Raw genomic sequence first — 14,479 nt, 5'->3', positions numbered from 1 at the left:
GAGTATCACATTCTACTATGCAATACAGTGGTCCACAATAGTTTACAATAAATACATACTGGCTTGAAGCCACAAATACAAAATTTAGAAATGAGAGGCCTTAATGAGATGACTCAGTAGGTAAAAGGCCCTTGCCACCAAGCTGGTCAACCTGAGTGTAATCACCAGTACTCATATAGTGAAAGAGAACATAACCCCACAAGTTGTCTTCTGACCTCTACTGAAATGTACACATACATGAGAGAGAGAAAGATGAAGGAAAGAAGGAAGGAAGTCCAACCACTTTTTCAGATGGCCTTCTCCTCTTTGGAAATGCAGTAAGCTAAGCATCAAAGGGACAGAGTTGCTCATTTGGGTCTCTGTTAGTTTACTTATGTCTTTTTTTTTTTCTTTTGAACCATGATCTATTGACTCAGTAGCATGCCAAATTTGGGGCCCCATAATCTCCTGTAGTCTTTGAAAGTTAAAATAGAAGAGAATAGGTTTTCAAAACATGTAAAGAAAATGAGTTATAATAGAAGTGTCTGTGAAGTAGGACAGAGTGGGGACATCTAACAATAGTCCGCACTAACCCTGTTGCCATACAGTGGCTAAAGTGAAGCAGTAGCTAGTTTGCAGAAGACTGTGATGACTGGTCTCTGTGTAGGTGGACAGCTGGGTGGCCTAAAACCTAACTAAGTCTCAGAAAGTAACTTGCTCATTACCTAACATGCCTTCATCATATCATATTCTACTCATCTACACAGCAAATATCATAAGTGACAAGTCAGTCATGAAATGCTATGGATCCATCATTCTTGGATACGATACAAAATGGAAAAGGATCCTGATAAGTTTAAGTATTTTTTTACCATAGAGAGTCAAGTCAAGTTCCTTTCCCAAGCATTATAAATTGAAGAATTCAGGGGAGGTTGCAATTCATAAATTGGTGATAGAGATAGCCACACTGTTAGCTTAATAGAGAAGAGTTGTGGTTTGGGAATGTCTTGTTGAACAAAAGACCATCGAATTATGCAGTAGGAATGTGTTAGCTACACCAAGTGTATTTCATGTGTGATTTGGTTTACTGTAGTATCTGCAAAGCTGCGCTGAAAAATATTATCGTGTTTTAGCATCAGGCATTCCTCTTTAATTGAAGCTGTGTGTGTGAAGGTACCTAGAAGCCATGCTAACTGTCTTCTCTTTGCTGTGCTAATACTGACATGCTTTCCTCACTTTGTGAACCTTTTAACTTCTCCAAATGTCTCTCTCCTGCCATGCTGCTCTGGATTGAAAGGTGGGGATGATAGCAAAATGTGTCCATCCCTTTGCAGTTACTCGGGGCTTAATGGCGCCCCCTCTAGTGAGTTAGAGTACTGTGGTGCCTATAGACAGCATTTGGATGTCCCCCGGGATTCTCAAAGGGCCATCACCTTCAAGAATGGATGGCAAATGGCCCGGCAAAATGCAGAGATCTGGAGCAGCACCGAAGAGACTGTGTCCCCCAAAATCAAATCACGTAGCTGTGATGATCTCCTGAATGACGACTGCGACAGCTTCCCAGACCCTAAAGCCAAGTCAGAAAGTATGGGTTCTCTGTTATGCGAAGAAGACTCCAAAGAGGGCTGCCCCATGATGTGGACTTCCCCGTACATCCAGGAAGTGTGCGGTAACAGCAGATCTAGAATCAAACACAGGTCTGCCCATAATGCCCCAGGCTTCCTCAAAATGTACAAGAAAATGCATCGCATCAACCGCAAGGATTTGATGAATTCAGAGGTAATTTGCTCTGTGAAGTCCAGGATACTGCAGTATGAAAAGGAACAGCAGCACAGGGGTCTGCTCCATGGATGGAGCCAGTCTTCCACCGAGGAGGTGCCCAGGGACATGGTACCCACCCGCATTTCGGAATTTGAAAAGCTGATACAGAAGTCGAAGTCCATGCCCAATCTAGGGGATGAGATGTTGTCTCCTGTAACCCTAGAACCCCAACAAAATGGTCTGTGTCCCAAGAGGCGGTTTTCTATTGAGTCTCTGCTGGAGGAAGAAACTCAGGGTAGACAGCCTTCTCAGGGTCAGCGAAACTGCAAGTCTAAAACTCTAGTGCCCATCCACATCGAAGTCACCAGTGACGAGCATCCCAGAACACACATAGAGTTTTCCGACAGTGACCAAGATGGAGTTGTGTCTGACCACAGCGACTATGTTCACGTTGAAGGGTCATCCTTTTGCAGTGAAAGTGATTTTGACCATTTCTCCTTCACGTCTTCTGAAAGCTTCTACGGATCCAGCCATCACCATCATCACCACCACCACCACCATCACCGGCACCTCATCAGTTCCTGCAAAGGCCCATGTCCAGCTTCTTACACTCGGTTTACCACCATGTTAAAACATGAAAGAGCTAAGCATGAAAACATTGACCAACCCAGAAGGCAAGAAATGGACCCCGGCCTATCTAAACTTGCATTTCTAGTCAGCCCCGTGCCTTTCCGAAGGAAAAAGAATGTGACTCCCAAAAATCAGCCTGAACAGGCCAAATGCAAAGCCTCTGTAGTTGAGGCTCTGGACTCCGCCCTCAAAGACATCTGTGACCAAATAAAGGCCGAGAAAAGAAGGGGGAGCCTACCAGACAACAGTATACTGCATAGACTTATCAGCGAACTGTTGCCGGAGATCCCTGAGAGGAATTCATCCCTTAATGCTCTGAGAAGGAGCCCAGTGCATCAGCCTTTCCACCCACTGCCTCAAGATGGTGCTATTCATTGTCCACTCTACCAAAGTGATTGTGGGAGGATGCCTCACAGTGCCTCCTTCCCAGACGTGGACACAGCCAACAGCAGCTACCATGCACAGGACTATGGTAGTGCACTGAGTCTCCAAGGTGGATGAAGTTTTCTTTCTTTTTTCCCTTGTGGTTCAGCTGCCATCCTCCCAACTCATTCTTTTTTTTTTTTTTCATCCTGCATCTCTCATCGCTCTTAAGCTGTGAGACCACTTGATGTCATTATGTGTTACAAAGAAAACCTGTGCTGTGCAGATGTGTCTGACTCGGTAGCTCTCTTTTGCCTGTGTGATATTTGACGTTCATGTGTTGACTGAAAGTAATCATCAACTTCCTAAGCATTTGCTCACTTCAAAATAAAAGCAAGCCACATTTGTCACTTAATATTAGGGTTATAACAAGTAGGACTTTGAGAAGACAGATGAGATGAAAAGTCCCCATGTCATTAGTGACTGTGTATATTTGCACTGATGCTACGAAACACGCTTCACAAACAGTAGATTACAATGTTTTTTAAAAAGACAGTTCTGGACATTTTCAGATTAAGATATGTCAGAATCCAACTTTCTAACAAAATAGCCATTTTCCTCAGTTATCTTATACCCTGAAATAATCACCACTCAGATTCAAAATAATATATCAAGACAAAACTATAATTCAATATCCGCATCTCTAAGATATCATTTTGATTCATTATGAATCAGTCAGTAGTTTCACTACTTGGCCCTTGATTTCTATATTCATGCTAGAACATCGTACCTGTTCACTCAAAGAAATCTGTCCCCACTCAGCATATATGCTGAGTGTGTGTATGTCTATATATATAGAGAGAGAGGGGGGAGCTTTAGCCACATGCATCCCCTAATTGAAACCCCCATAAGTCAATGAATGGGTATTAGTGTAAGTGCTGTTTTACAATGGAGGAATTGATAGACAAAGAGGATATAATTCCTCAGTCTTACACAGATTACAATAATGTCAAGAGAATTCAAGGCCCTATTAACTCAAAATGTATAATATAAAATATAATTTCTAGGGGCAAAAGGAAACAAAACTTAATAACTAGTGGATAATTTTACTTATTAACATTTACCTTCACTTTAATTTCTACTGTGCAACATGCTGAAAAACAATAAGTTAGAGTAAGGGCTGAGAGATTGCTCAATTTTAGGACCCCTTGTTCCTTCCTCTTCCAGAGGATCCAGGTTCCATTCCCAGTGGGCACATGGCAACTCACAACTGTCTATAACTTCAATCCCACAGAATCTAATGCCCTTTTCTGGCCTTCAAGGGCACTGAACATACATGGTGCACAGAGAACAAGCAGATAAAACCCCAAAATCCCACACACACAAAAATATATATAATAAAAATGATATATTAAGAAATAGAATAATAGCATAATAGTAAAATAATTTAATTTGTTTTATAAATAGACTTATAAATTTTAAATTCAATAAGTCATTTAAAATTTCTAATCAGTTTCTATTTAGACTAAAAGAAGTTTCATCCAATTTTTTAACTACCTTCTTCAATTTTCTGGTCCTCTATATAAGCATAGTACATCATCAAAACATGAATTTGAAACACTGAAAAATTTATACCATACATAAATAAAATTTATCTTAATGATTTGTATTATTTAACATATTTAAATTTGTTAAAGTGAATAAATAATTTTTAAACTTAGACCCAGGTACACAGATAAAATTCCCTGATGCCACCAGAATACAGGCAAACTTTAGTTACATTCCTACATGCAAGTCATACAACTATGGAAGTTTTAAGAAACTGAGAGGGATATTTGCAGTCATAATTTTCAAATGTAATTATTTAACTTTGCTTTAATGTAAACAAGACCTCAATATACCATAAGCAATTTGGCAACTTCATCTGAGGCTTTTCTGGTTGACATTTTGTTTTCTGTAATAATTTGCTCTCTGATTACTTGAACATTTGTGTACAAGGGAAAGCCATAAAGGATATAAAATCATAAGACCCAATAATGAGTATTTACAAACAGAAAAGACACACACACACACAGAGCATGGGAGAATATGACCATAGTCCTGTCATGCTCACAGTTTATCTTTCATTTCATCATTACTTCTTAAATTGTATTTGATATAACATTTTCTTCCTACAAATGTGTAGCTTTTAAATTCTTTATATATCTTATGATAATAATTTTATATTGAAACCAAAAAGGAATAGAAATTTTAAGCATGATAAATTTAGAGTATGAAAATCCCTGCAACTGTGAATTATCTACACCAAGGATTGCAGTGTAAATAATTGGCAATATAATAATATTTTCTATAGATTATAATATTTCTGTTGTGTATTTCTTCATTTTCAATGTGTATGTGTGTCTTATATCATACTTTACAGTTAATTATGAGTTTTCCATCCATGTTCTCACTAGTGACACCTCACCAAATTTGGGGATAAAGTAATTGCCAGCAGGGAAAAGTGGCTAAACAGTCTCTTTTCAATGAAATCAAATCTTATTCTGATTCACCTTATTATTTCCAACAGACCATGAGTCACCTAGAAGTCACTCATCTACTCTGACTGACTTTGGAAGAAGTGCATCTCGGGAACGAAGGGGAACTCCAGAAAAAGAGGTAGTTAAACAGTTTTTAAAAGAAACTGAGAAAGCACTTACCAGTCAAATGTGTACCTCAAACAAGGAAAGAATTCAGACTGATGCCTGACAGCAACAAGAAGAATCTAGAAGCAGTTCTGCTTAGTGCCTGTGTCTAGAATGTGAGCTCCAGTCACTCCCAACTTGGGATGCACTTAAGGCAATGAGGCCTTTCTGAGTTTGGGCCTGGTAGTCATGAACTAATAGAGTTCTAATTAGCCTGCTTTGTGGAGGGAGGGGAGTTTCTACACAAGTACTTTTGCTGGAGAAGACCACCAAGTTCTTGTAGCATTGGGAAGTTCTTATACACCACTGACTCCTGGCCCATCACCTTAAGCCAGAGCTGAACCACCTATTCCTAACTGCCTTGGAAGCCTTGAAGGCTTGAAGGAAACTAAAAAACTGAGCTCTGACTAACAGGTATCTGAGACACCCTGTGGAACCTCTATGAAGTCATAAATTGCCCATTTCTTGAGGTTCATGAGAATCACAGGGGGAAGGTATATTGTTCCTCAAGTAGATTTGTGGGCCCAGAGTTTGAGGGTAGGCATGGGCATGGGCATCACTTCATAACTAAAAGATAAGCCAAAGGATTCCTGAACCCTCCATTCCTCTATTTTTGGCTAATTACCCTCTTGATAACTGGGCTACTACTTCCTGGATAATCAGTATTAAGTGAAGAAGATAACTCCCCCTTTGTGTCTTTTGTTTCTTTTATTATGATTCAGCAGACTAGCATCAACCCACAAAAGTTAGAGCAGCTGGTCCTCCACAATTGTCTGTCTGTGGTATTCAAAAATGATACACCTAGGACAGAATCCTTGGTGGGTGTTTTATCTTATTATGGCATTAATCTGCTTTAGTTCCTGAAGTGAAGCCTAATGAAGAAATCAGCTCCTGTATCCCCATGAAGCTCACTAGTCTAAAGGTAGCAGTAACTGATACATTTGTAACTTGCACATATCACTTATATCACATGTGTTATATTGTTTTTATATGAAATCTAAAATGCTAAATTAGTGCTAAATGTTTACCTTTCTTTTCAGAAATTACCTGCAAAAGCTATCTATGATTTCAAAGCTCAGACATCTAAGTAAGTGGAATAAAAACTCACTATGCATTTGAACTTCACTTTTACTGTTGTAGTGTGTGTGTGTGTGTGTGTGTGTGTGTGTGTGTGTGTGTGTGTGTGTGTATCAATGAGATGTGTTACAAATAAGACTCACCTCACAAGTCTATAATACACTCTAGTCAGCTAGCTCCTTCAAAAATACTAACTAGGATAGGGTAATTTATTTTCAAGCTCAGGTGTGAATTACTGGGTCTTAAATCACGTCAGTTACATTAATGGAGCACAATGAATTCAGAATAGGAAAAAATAAGGAATAAAGGTTATTTTTCTAAATATTTTTCCTGTCAAGAATTAATTCTTTTTTCAAGTGATAGGGAGCAACTATCCCTACCTAGAGAGGGGAGATTGACCTCATTTATTTGTTCAGCTGCATCAAGGACAGTCCATGGATGGGTACCTGCACACAGATGATCCTGCAGTGACTACTCTGTATCACAGCACTCTAAGCTTAAGAATCTAAGGAAACCCCTGCTCCTGTCCTGTGCTCCCTGAGTGCTGATGCTTTCCTAGTCCTGTGTTGCATTCTTTTAGCACGTTTCTTTGAAAACTTCTTCACCCTCACGGCAAGGCAGGTAAATCAGGAAGACTAGTGACGAGTGCACAGTAGATCTACACCAGAGGGGAACATCCCCTTCAAAAGCATGCCCCACCCCAGTCACCAGAAAGTCTCTCATTTGACTTCACCTCAAAGTGTCTATTGCAACCTCAAATAGTGCTTAGCTGAGGATAAAGCCTATAACAAAGGGCCTTTGTGAAGCATTCCAGACACAAACTACAGCATAACAGCATTTTGTTTCTTCTCTTCTTAGGTCATGATGTGACAGTTTGTAAGACGTTATGAGAAAATTATATGAAAGATATTCATTTCATTTATTCTTTGTGACAGGCCATCCAAATTTTTTCTAAATATGTCCTGCCAGAAGGGCATCTGCCTAAGGCTCGAAGGTTGTTTCATTAAGTACATGAAGTTGAGAGGAAAGTGGCATGTGTAAGAAACATTAGAATGGAAGGAACAGGGGTTGATTTGATCAAAATACATTGTATATGGGCATAAAATTCTCAAAAAGTATTTTGAAACATCAAGAATAAAAGTGAAAAATCCACAATACTTGGAACCAATGTGATGGCTCAGGGTTTATAAGCTCTTGAACCAAGATTGACAACCCGATCCTCTAGATCCTTATAATGGAAGAAACAATACCTACAACAAGTTGTCCTCGGATCTCTGCACATCGTATTATGTGTGTGCACACACATGGGCACACACAAATAAATGTAAAATAAATAAATAAAATGAGTTTCAAAGAGAAGATGGCATGCATCACAGAGGAAGAGACCAGGATTATGATGGAATCATTGGCTTTAGATGCCAAGTCCCTCCTCCATTGACCCCATTCTCTTCTGGGGTTCCCTGATGGAGAGTCAGGGAATCTTAGTCTCCCATGTGGCTGTGGGGGGAAAGGCCATAGCACCTTTCTGTCTATGCTATCCCACCTTTCACTAAGAACATGGGGAGGTCTGTCTAATGAATTCTATGTGAGCTTTTGGTGAAGTAGATTCACCAACCACCCACAGAAGCCCAAAAAGAAAGTGGGTCTGCTCATCCTATAAATAGCATGGTCTTATTATAGCTTAATGGTCCTCCTCTTGTTCTTTTCTCAGAAGATATAAACAGAACACCCATCACATCCAATGTAGTTCTATATTTGACCTAAAAATCAGTGTGATGGGCAACTTGTATAACTTTCTAGACTCACACACCCAAGCAGCTCTGAAAACTGCAGAACAAGCCAGTTTTAGGTCCTTTAAGTGGTAAAAAAGAGATATGAATGTTTTGGTACATAATATGAACAAGACACAAACTTGTATATTTATGCTGTAAATAAATATGCACTTAAAACTATTTCTATTATTTAATGCCTCAAAACAGTAGCTGGTATTTTTGTTTTGTTTTGTTGTTTTGATTTTGTTTTTTATATATTTGAATTACAAACAAGATTGAATTACATGACGATCCCAGTTCCCTTCTCCCTCCCTTCCTCCTCTACCACCTACCCCAACTAAAATCCTACCTATCCTTTCTTGTAATCTACACATGACTCAAAATTTCTGCTTCCTCATGACCTCTGCATCCTTCCTTTTCTTCCTTTGTCACTCTAGTAGCTTCCTCCCCCTCTTCCCATGTTCTCAATTTGCTCAGGGGATGGTGACCCATTCCCCTTCTCCAGGGGACAAAATTTGTCTCTTTTTGGGTCTTCCTTGTTTACTAGTTTCTCTGGCAGTGTGGATTGTAAGATGGTAATCCTTTACTCTATGTCCAAAATCCACGTATGAGAGAGTACATATCATGTTTGTCTTTTTGTGATTGGGTTACCTTGCTCAGAATGGTTTCTTCGAGTTCCATCCATTTTCCTGCAAATTTCAAGATTCCATTGTTTTTTTCCACTGAGTAGTACTCCATTGTGAAAATGTACCACATTTTCTCCATCCATTCTTTGGTTGAGGGACATCTAGGCAGCTTCCGGTTTCTGGCTATTACAGATAGTGCTGCTATGAACATCGTTGAACAGATGTCTTTGTTGTAGGAATGTGCTTCTTTTGGGTACATGCCTAGGAGTGGAATTGCTGGATCTTGTGATAGACTGATTCCCATTTTCTTGAGGAGTTGCTATACTGATTTCCAAAGTGACTGTACAAGTTGGCACTCCCACCAGCAGTGGAGGAGTGTTCCTCTTTCTCCACATCCTCTCCAGCATAAACTGTCATTGGTGTCACAGGAGTAAGAAGGTATCTCAGAATTGTTTTGATTTGCATTTTCCGGATGGCTAAGGATGTTGAACACTTCCTTATGTGTCTTTCAGCCATTTTAGATTCCTCTATTGAGAATTATCTATTTAGATCTGTACCCCACTTTTTAATTGGATTGTTTGGTGTTTTTGAGAATAGCTTCTTGAGTTCTTTGTGTATTTTGGAGATCAGCCCTCTGTCAGATGTGAAATCAAGGATGGTGATGCCTCCAGAAGGTCCTCTATTGTACAGGGTTGTTTTGGCTACCCTGGGTCTTTTGTTTCTCCATATAAAGTTGAGAATTGTACTTTCAAGGTGAGTGAAGAATTGTGTTGGGATTTTGATGGGGATTGCATTGAATCTGTCGATTGCTTTTGGCAAGATTGCCATTTTTACTATGTTGATCCTGCCTATCCAAGAACATGGGAGATATTCCATTTTCTGGTATCTTCTTTAATTTCTTTCTTTCGAGACTCAAAATTCTTATGGTACAGGTCTTTCACTTTTTTGGTTAGTGTTACTCCAAGGTATTTTATGTTATTTGTGGCAATTGTAAAGGGTGATGCTTCTCTGATTTCTTTCTCCACCAATGTGTCATCCGTATATAGTAGAGCTACAGATTTTTTTTTTTTTTAGTTAATCTTGTATCCTGTCACTTTGCTGAAGGTGTTTATCAGCTGTAGGAGTTCCCTGGTAGAGTTTTTCAGGTCATTTATGTAAACTATCATATCATCTGCAAATAGTGAAAGTTTGACTTCTTTTGCGATTTCTATTCCCTTGATCTCCTTTTATTGTCTTATTGCTCTAGCAAGAACTTCAAGGACAATAATGAAGAGGTATGGAGAGAGTGGACAGTCTTGTTTTGTTCCTGATTTTAGAGGAATTGCATTGAGTTTCTCTCCATTTAATTTGATGTTGGCTGTCGGCTTGTTGTATATTGCTTTTATTATGTTGAGGTATGTTCCTGTTATCCCTAATTTCTCCAGGACCTTTATCAGGAAGGGGTATTGGATTTTGTCAAAGGCTTTTTCAGCACTGAGTGAGGTGATCATGTGATTTTTTTCCTCAGTCTGTTTATATGGCGGATTACATTGATGGATTTTCCTATGTTGAACCATCCTTGCATCCCTGGGATGAAGCCTACTTGATCGGGATGGATGATTTCTCTGATGTGTTCTTGGATTCGATTTGCCAATATTTTATTGAGAATTTTTGCATTAATGTTCATGAGGGATATTGGTCTGTAATTCTCTTTCTTAGTTGTGTCTTTGGGTATCAAGGTTATTGAAGCCACATAAAAGGAGTTTGGTAATGACCTGCTTCTTTCTATTTTGTGGAATACTTTGAGGAGAATTGGTATTAGCTGTACTTTAAATTTCTCATAGAATTCTGCACTGAAGCCATCTGGCCCTGGGTTTTTTTGGTTGGGAGACTTCTAATGACTGCTTCAATTTCATTAGAGGTTATAGGTCTATTTAGGTTGCTTATCTGTTCTTGATTTAATTTTGGAAAGTGAAATCCGTCCAGAAAATTGTCCATTTCCTTTAGATTTTCAAATTTTAAGGAATATAGGTTTTCAAAGTATGACCTGATGATTCTCTAGATTTCCTCTGTGTCTGTTGTTATGTCCCCCTTTTCATTCCTGATTTTATTAATTTGCATGTTCACTCTTTGTTGTTTGGTAATTTGGATATAGGTTTGTCTATCTTGTTGATTTTCTCGAAGAACCAACTTTTTGTTATATTGATTCTTTGTATTGTTCTTCCAGTTTCCATTGTATTGATTTCAGCCCTCAATTTGATTATTTCCTGGTGTCTGCTCTTCCGGGGTGTATTGGCTTCTTTGTTTTCTAAAGCTTTCAGTTGTGCTGTTAATTCTTTAGTGTGATTATTCTCCTGTTACTTCATGTGGGCATTTAGCGCTATGAACTTTCCTCTTAGCACTGCTCTCAGAGTATCCCATAGGTTTGGATATGTTGTGTCCGCATTCTCATTGAATTCTAGGAAATCTTTAATTTCTTTTTTTATTTCTTCCTGGACCCATGAATTGTGCAATTGGGTATTACTTAATTTCCATGAGTTTGTAGGTTTTCTGTAGTTCGTGTTGTTGTTGAATTCTAATTTTAAAGCATGGTGGTCTGATAAGACACAGGGGGTTATTTCAATTTTTTTGTACCTGTTGAGGTTTGCTATGTTGCCACGTTTGTGGTCGATTTTAGAGAAGGTTCCATGTGGCGCTGAGAAGAAGGTAAATTATTTTGTATTTGGGTGGAATGTTCTATAGATATCTGTTAAGTCCAATTGTGCCATAACTTTTATTAGTTCTTTTGTTTCTTTGTTAAGTTTCTGTCTGGTGTTCCTGTCCAGTGGTGAGAGTGGGGTGTTGAAATCTCCCACTATAAGTGTGTGCGGTTTTATGTGTGATTTGAGTTTCAGTAATGTTTCTTTTACAAACATGGATGCCTTTGTATTTGGGGCATAAATGTTCAGAATTAAGACTTCATCCTGATGGGTTTCTCTTGTGATGAGTAGAATATGACCTTCTTTATCTCTTTTGACTGATTTTAGTTTAAAGTCCAATTTGTTGGATATTAGGATGGCTACCCTCGCTTGTTTCTTGGGTCCATTTGATTGGAAGATCTTTCCCCAACCTTTAATTCTTAGGTACCATCTGTCTTTGAAGTTGAGATGAGTTTCCTGTATGCAGCAGAAGGAAGGATTCTGTCTTTGTATCCATTCTGCTAATCTGTGTCTTTTTATAGGGGAGTTAAGACCATTAATGTTGATGGATATTAATGACCATTGATTATTGTTCATTCTTATTTGTTTTTGATTTGGTGATGGTGATGAGATTATGTGTGGGATTCTGTCCCTTTTTCTTTTGGCTATTGGTAAGTTGGGATTATCTATTGCCTATGTTTTTCTGGTTATAGGTAACTTCCTTGGGTTGCAGTTTTCCTTCCAGTACTTTCTGTAGGGCTGGATTGGTGGATATGTATTGTTTGAATCTGATTTGTCATGGAATATCTTGTTTTCTCCATCTATAATGATTGAAATCTTTGCTGGGTATAGTAGTCTGGGTTGGCATCCATGGTCTTTTAGTGTAGGTATAATATCAATCCAGACCTTCTGGCTTTCAGAGTTTCCAAGGAAAAGTCAGGTGTGATTCTGATAGGTTTGCCTTTATAGGTTACTTGGCCTTTTTCCTTTGCTGCTCTTAATATTTTCTCTTTGTTATGTATGTTTGGTGTTTTGATTATTATGTGGGTGTAGCAAGAGTTTCTTGCTCTCCTGGTGGGTGTGGGACCAAGGTTCTCTTCTGGTAGATGCAAACAGATCCAATACTCTGATGTCGGTCCTCTTTCTCGTGGATGGAGGTGTCACTGTTACCCGGGCATCGGCAATGTTCAGGTGTGCTGGGTCCCGCCGGGGCTGGCAGTTGGAGGCAGAGCTGTCACCAGGCCTCGGTGTGCTGGATCCCGCCCCTGAACTGGGTCCAGCATGCCGGTTGCTTGTGTCAGATGACTCTGAGCAGCAACAACGACCTGGAAACAGTTCCTGGCCTACCTGGGCTGGCGGATGGAGGCAGGGCTGCCTCTGGGTGTTCAGTGTTTGGATCCCGGCACTGAACTCGGTCCGGCACACAGGTCGCTTGTGTCAGATGACTCTGAGCAGTGACGATGATCCAGTAGCCAGTATTTTAAAATGCAGTAAAAATACAGCAAATTTATCAAAATGGGGCTCTAGTTCAGACATGAGAGGGACAGAGCTTTGAAAACTGGAGAATAATGTAACTTTCTCTTTACTGGATATACCCAAGATTATAAATTCATGCCTATATTAAGTAGAAAAGATATATATCTGTATTAAAAGAAAAAATTAGTTGCCTATAATTTCCATACATGTTCCAAAATATTAATTTGATGTATAGAAATGCTCCTGCTACAAGCCAAAATATTAGGTTATAAACATTATATATGACTGTAGACTAGCAAGGTCATAATAATCTGTCACCTCTTTCAAATATCATGTCATTGAAGGATGCAGTTTATACAGTGTATGATCCAGATACTTGCTCTTCAAATTCATTTCCAAGATTACATAAGTGACTGCCAGAAATTTGTAAGGAAAATCCTTATCTAACTGAGCTTGGCGGATGTTTTCATGTTGGGAGTGTGTTCCTCAGATACATATGGAATGTTGATCATAGGATTAATTATTGCTCCTCTAGAAAGTGTCCATTGGTCTCGTCTCTTCCAGGGAGCTATCATTTAAGAAAGGAGATACTGTCTACATCCTCAGGAAAATCGACCAGAACTGGTATGAGGGGGAGCACTACGGCAGAGTGGGCATCTTTCCAATCTCATACGTAGAGGTACGTCCTTTCTCCTCATCTCCAGAAGGATGCTGTTCCAAAGGTTATCACAAGTTTCAGAACCAACTGAAACTGTTCTCCATTATAGAAACTAACACCTCCAGAAAAAGCACAGCCTGCCAGACCACCACCCCCAGTCCAGCCTGGAGAGATTGGCGAAGCCATAGCCAAATACAACTTCAATGCAGACACAAACGTGGAACTCTCCCTGCGAAAGGTAACCTAGATGTGTTCTTCACTGGGGTGTTTTCACAGACTGTACAATTCTGAACCCAAGTTAGATAAGCTTATTTTTTAGAACATCCTTCCACCTGTTACCTTCTGGGTTTGCTCTTTAACAACATCTTGCTAACTCTCTTCTGGCCCTTTTGTAGTTTTGAAAAAGAGAGTTAAATAAAGTTATCTGGCATTGGCCTGTCTGCTGCAGGAAGCATAATAGTGATTAGAAATGCCTACTATTGCAAAAATCCAACATTTCTATTCAAATGGCCAGAATGGCATAGCCACTCACCAATTAAAATGGATGCTGGTGTTAGCCTGTCCTGGTGAGACAAGGGGATGTTAGCCCACTCCACAGCTATGGAAATTCTAGGTTACCATCTTTGCCTCATGCTTTTTATTCACTCTTTGTCACTTGTCAGGACATGCAAATTAAAGAAGGAAAATGGTATGTCATTCCACTTCATGCCTTCCAGAGGATGGCTTCCATGATCCATTTCAGAGACATTTTCTTCTCCCTATGGATCATCACACTGATTCTGGTAGACGAGTCTAC

At 39.3% G+C, this 14,479-nt stretch overlaps 1 protein-coding gene across 10 annotated transcripts in view; it reads left to right on the top strand.

Moving 5' to 3' along the window:
- Sorbs2 (sorbin and SH3 domain containing 2) overlaps positions 1 to 14,479 on the top strand; it is a 300,238-nt gene that overhangs the window by 263,323 nt on the left and 22,436 nt on the right. For 7 of the 10 annotated variants that reach the window (XM_035452343.1, XM_027391146.2, XM_035452342.1 and 4 more), the window contains 4 exons: positions 5,303 to 5,391; positions 6,458 to 6,504; positions 13,590 to 13,704; positions 13,793 to 13,921. In XM_035452343.1, the coding sequence (XP_035308234.1) occupies positions 5,303 to 5,391; positions 6,458 to 6,504; positions 13,590 to 13,704; positions 13,793 to 13,921 (380 nt within the window). Of the gene's footprint in view, positions 1 to 1,276; positions 2,864 to 5,302; positions 5,395 to 6,457; positions 6,505 to 13,589; positions 13,705 to 13,792; positions 13,922 to 14,479 lie in introns of all 10 variants that reach the window. The other 3 variants (XM_027391151.2, XM_027391152.2, XM_035452341.1) reach the window with 2 other exon arrangements.

Source organism: Cricetulus griseus, assembly GCF_003668045.3.
Source record: "Cricetulus griseus strain 17A/GY chromosome 1 unlocalized genomic scaffold, alternate assembly CriGri-PICRH-1.0 chr1_1, whole genome shotgun sequence".
Taxonomy (NCBI): domain Eukaryota; kingdom Metazoa; phylum Chordata; class Mammalia; order Rodentia; family Cricetidae; genus Cricetulus; species Cricetulus griseus.
This window is presented reverse-complemented; position numbering and strand designations above follow the sequence as displayed.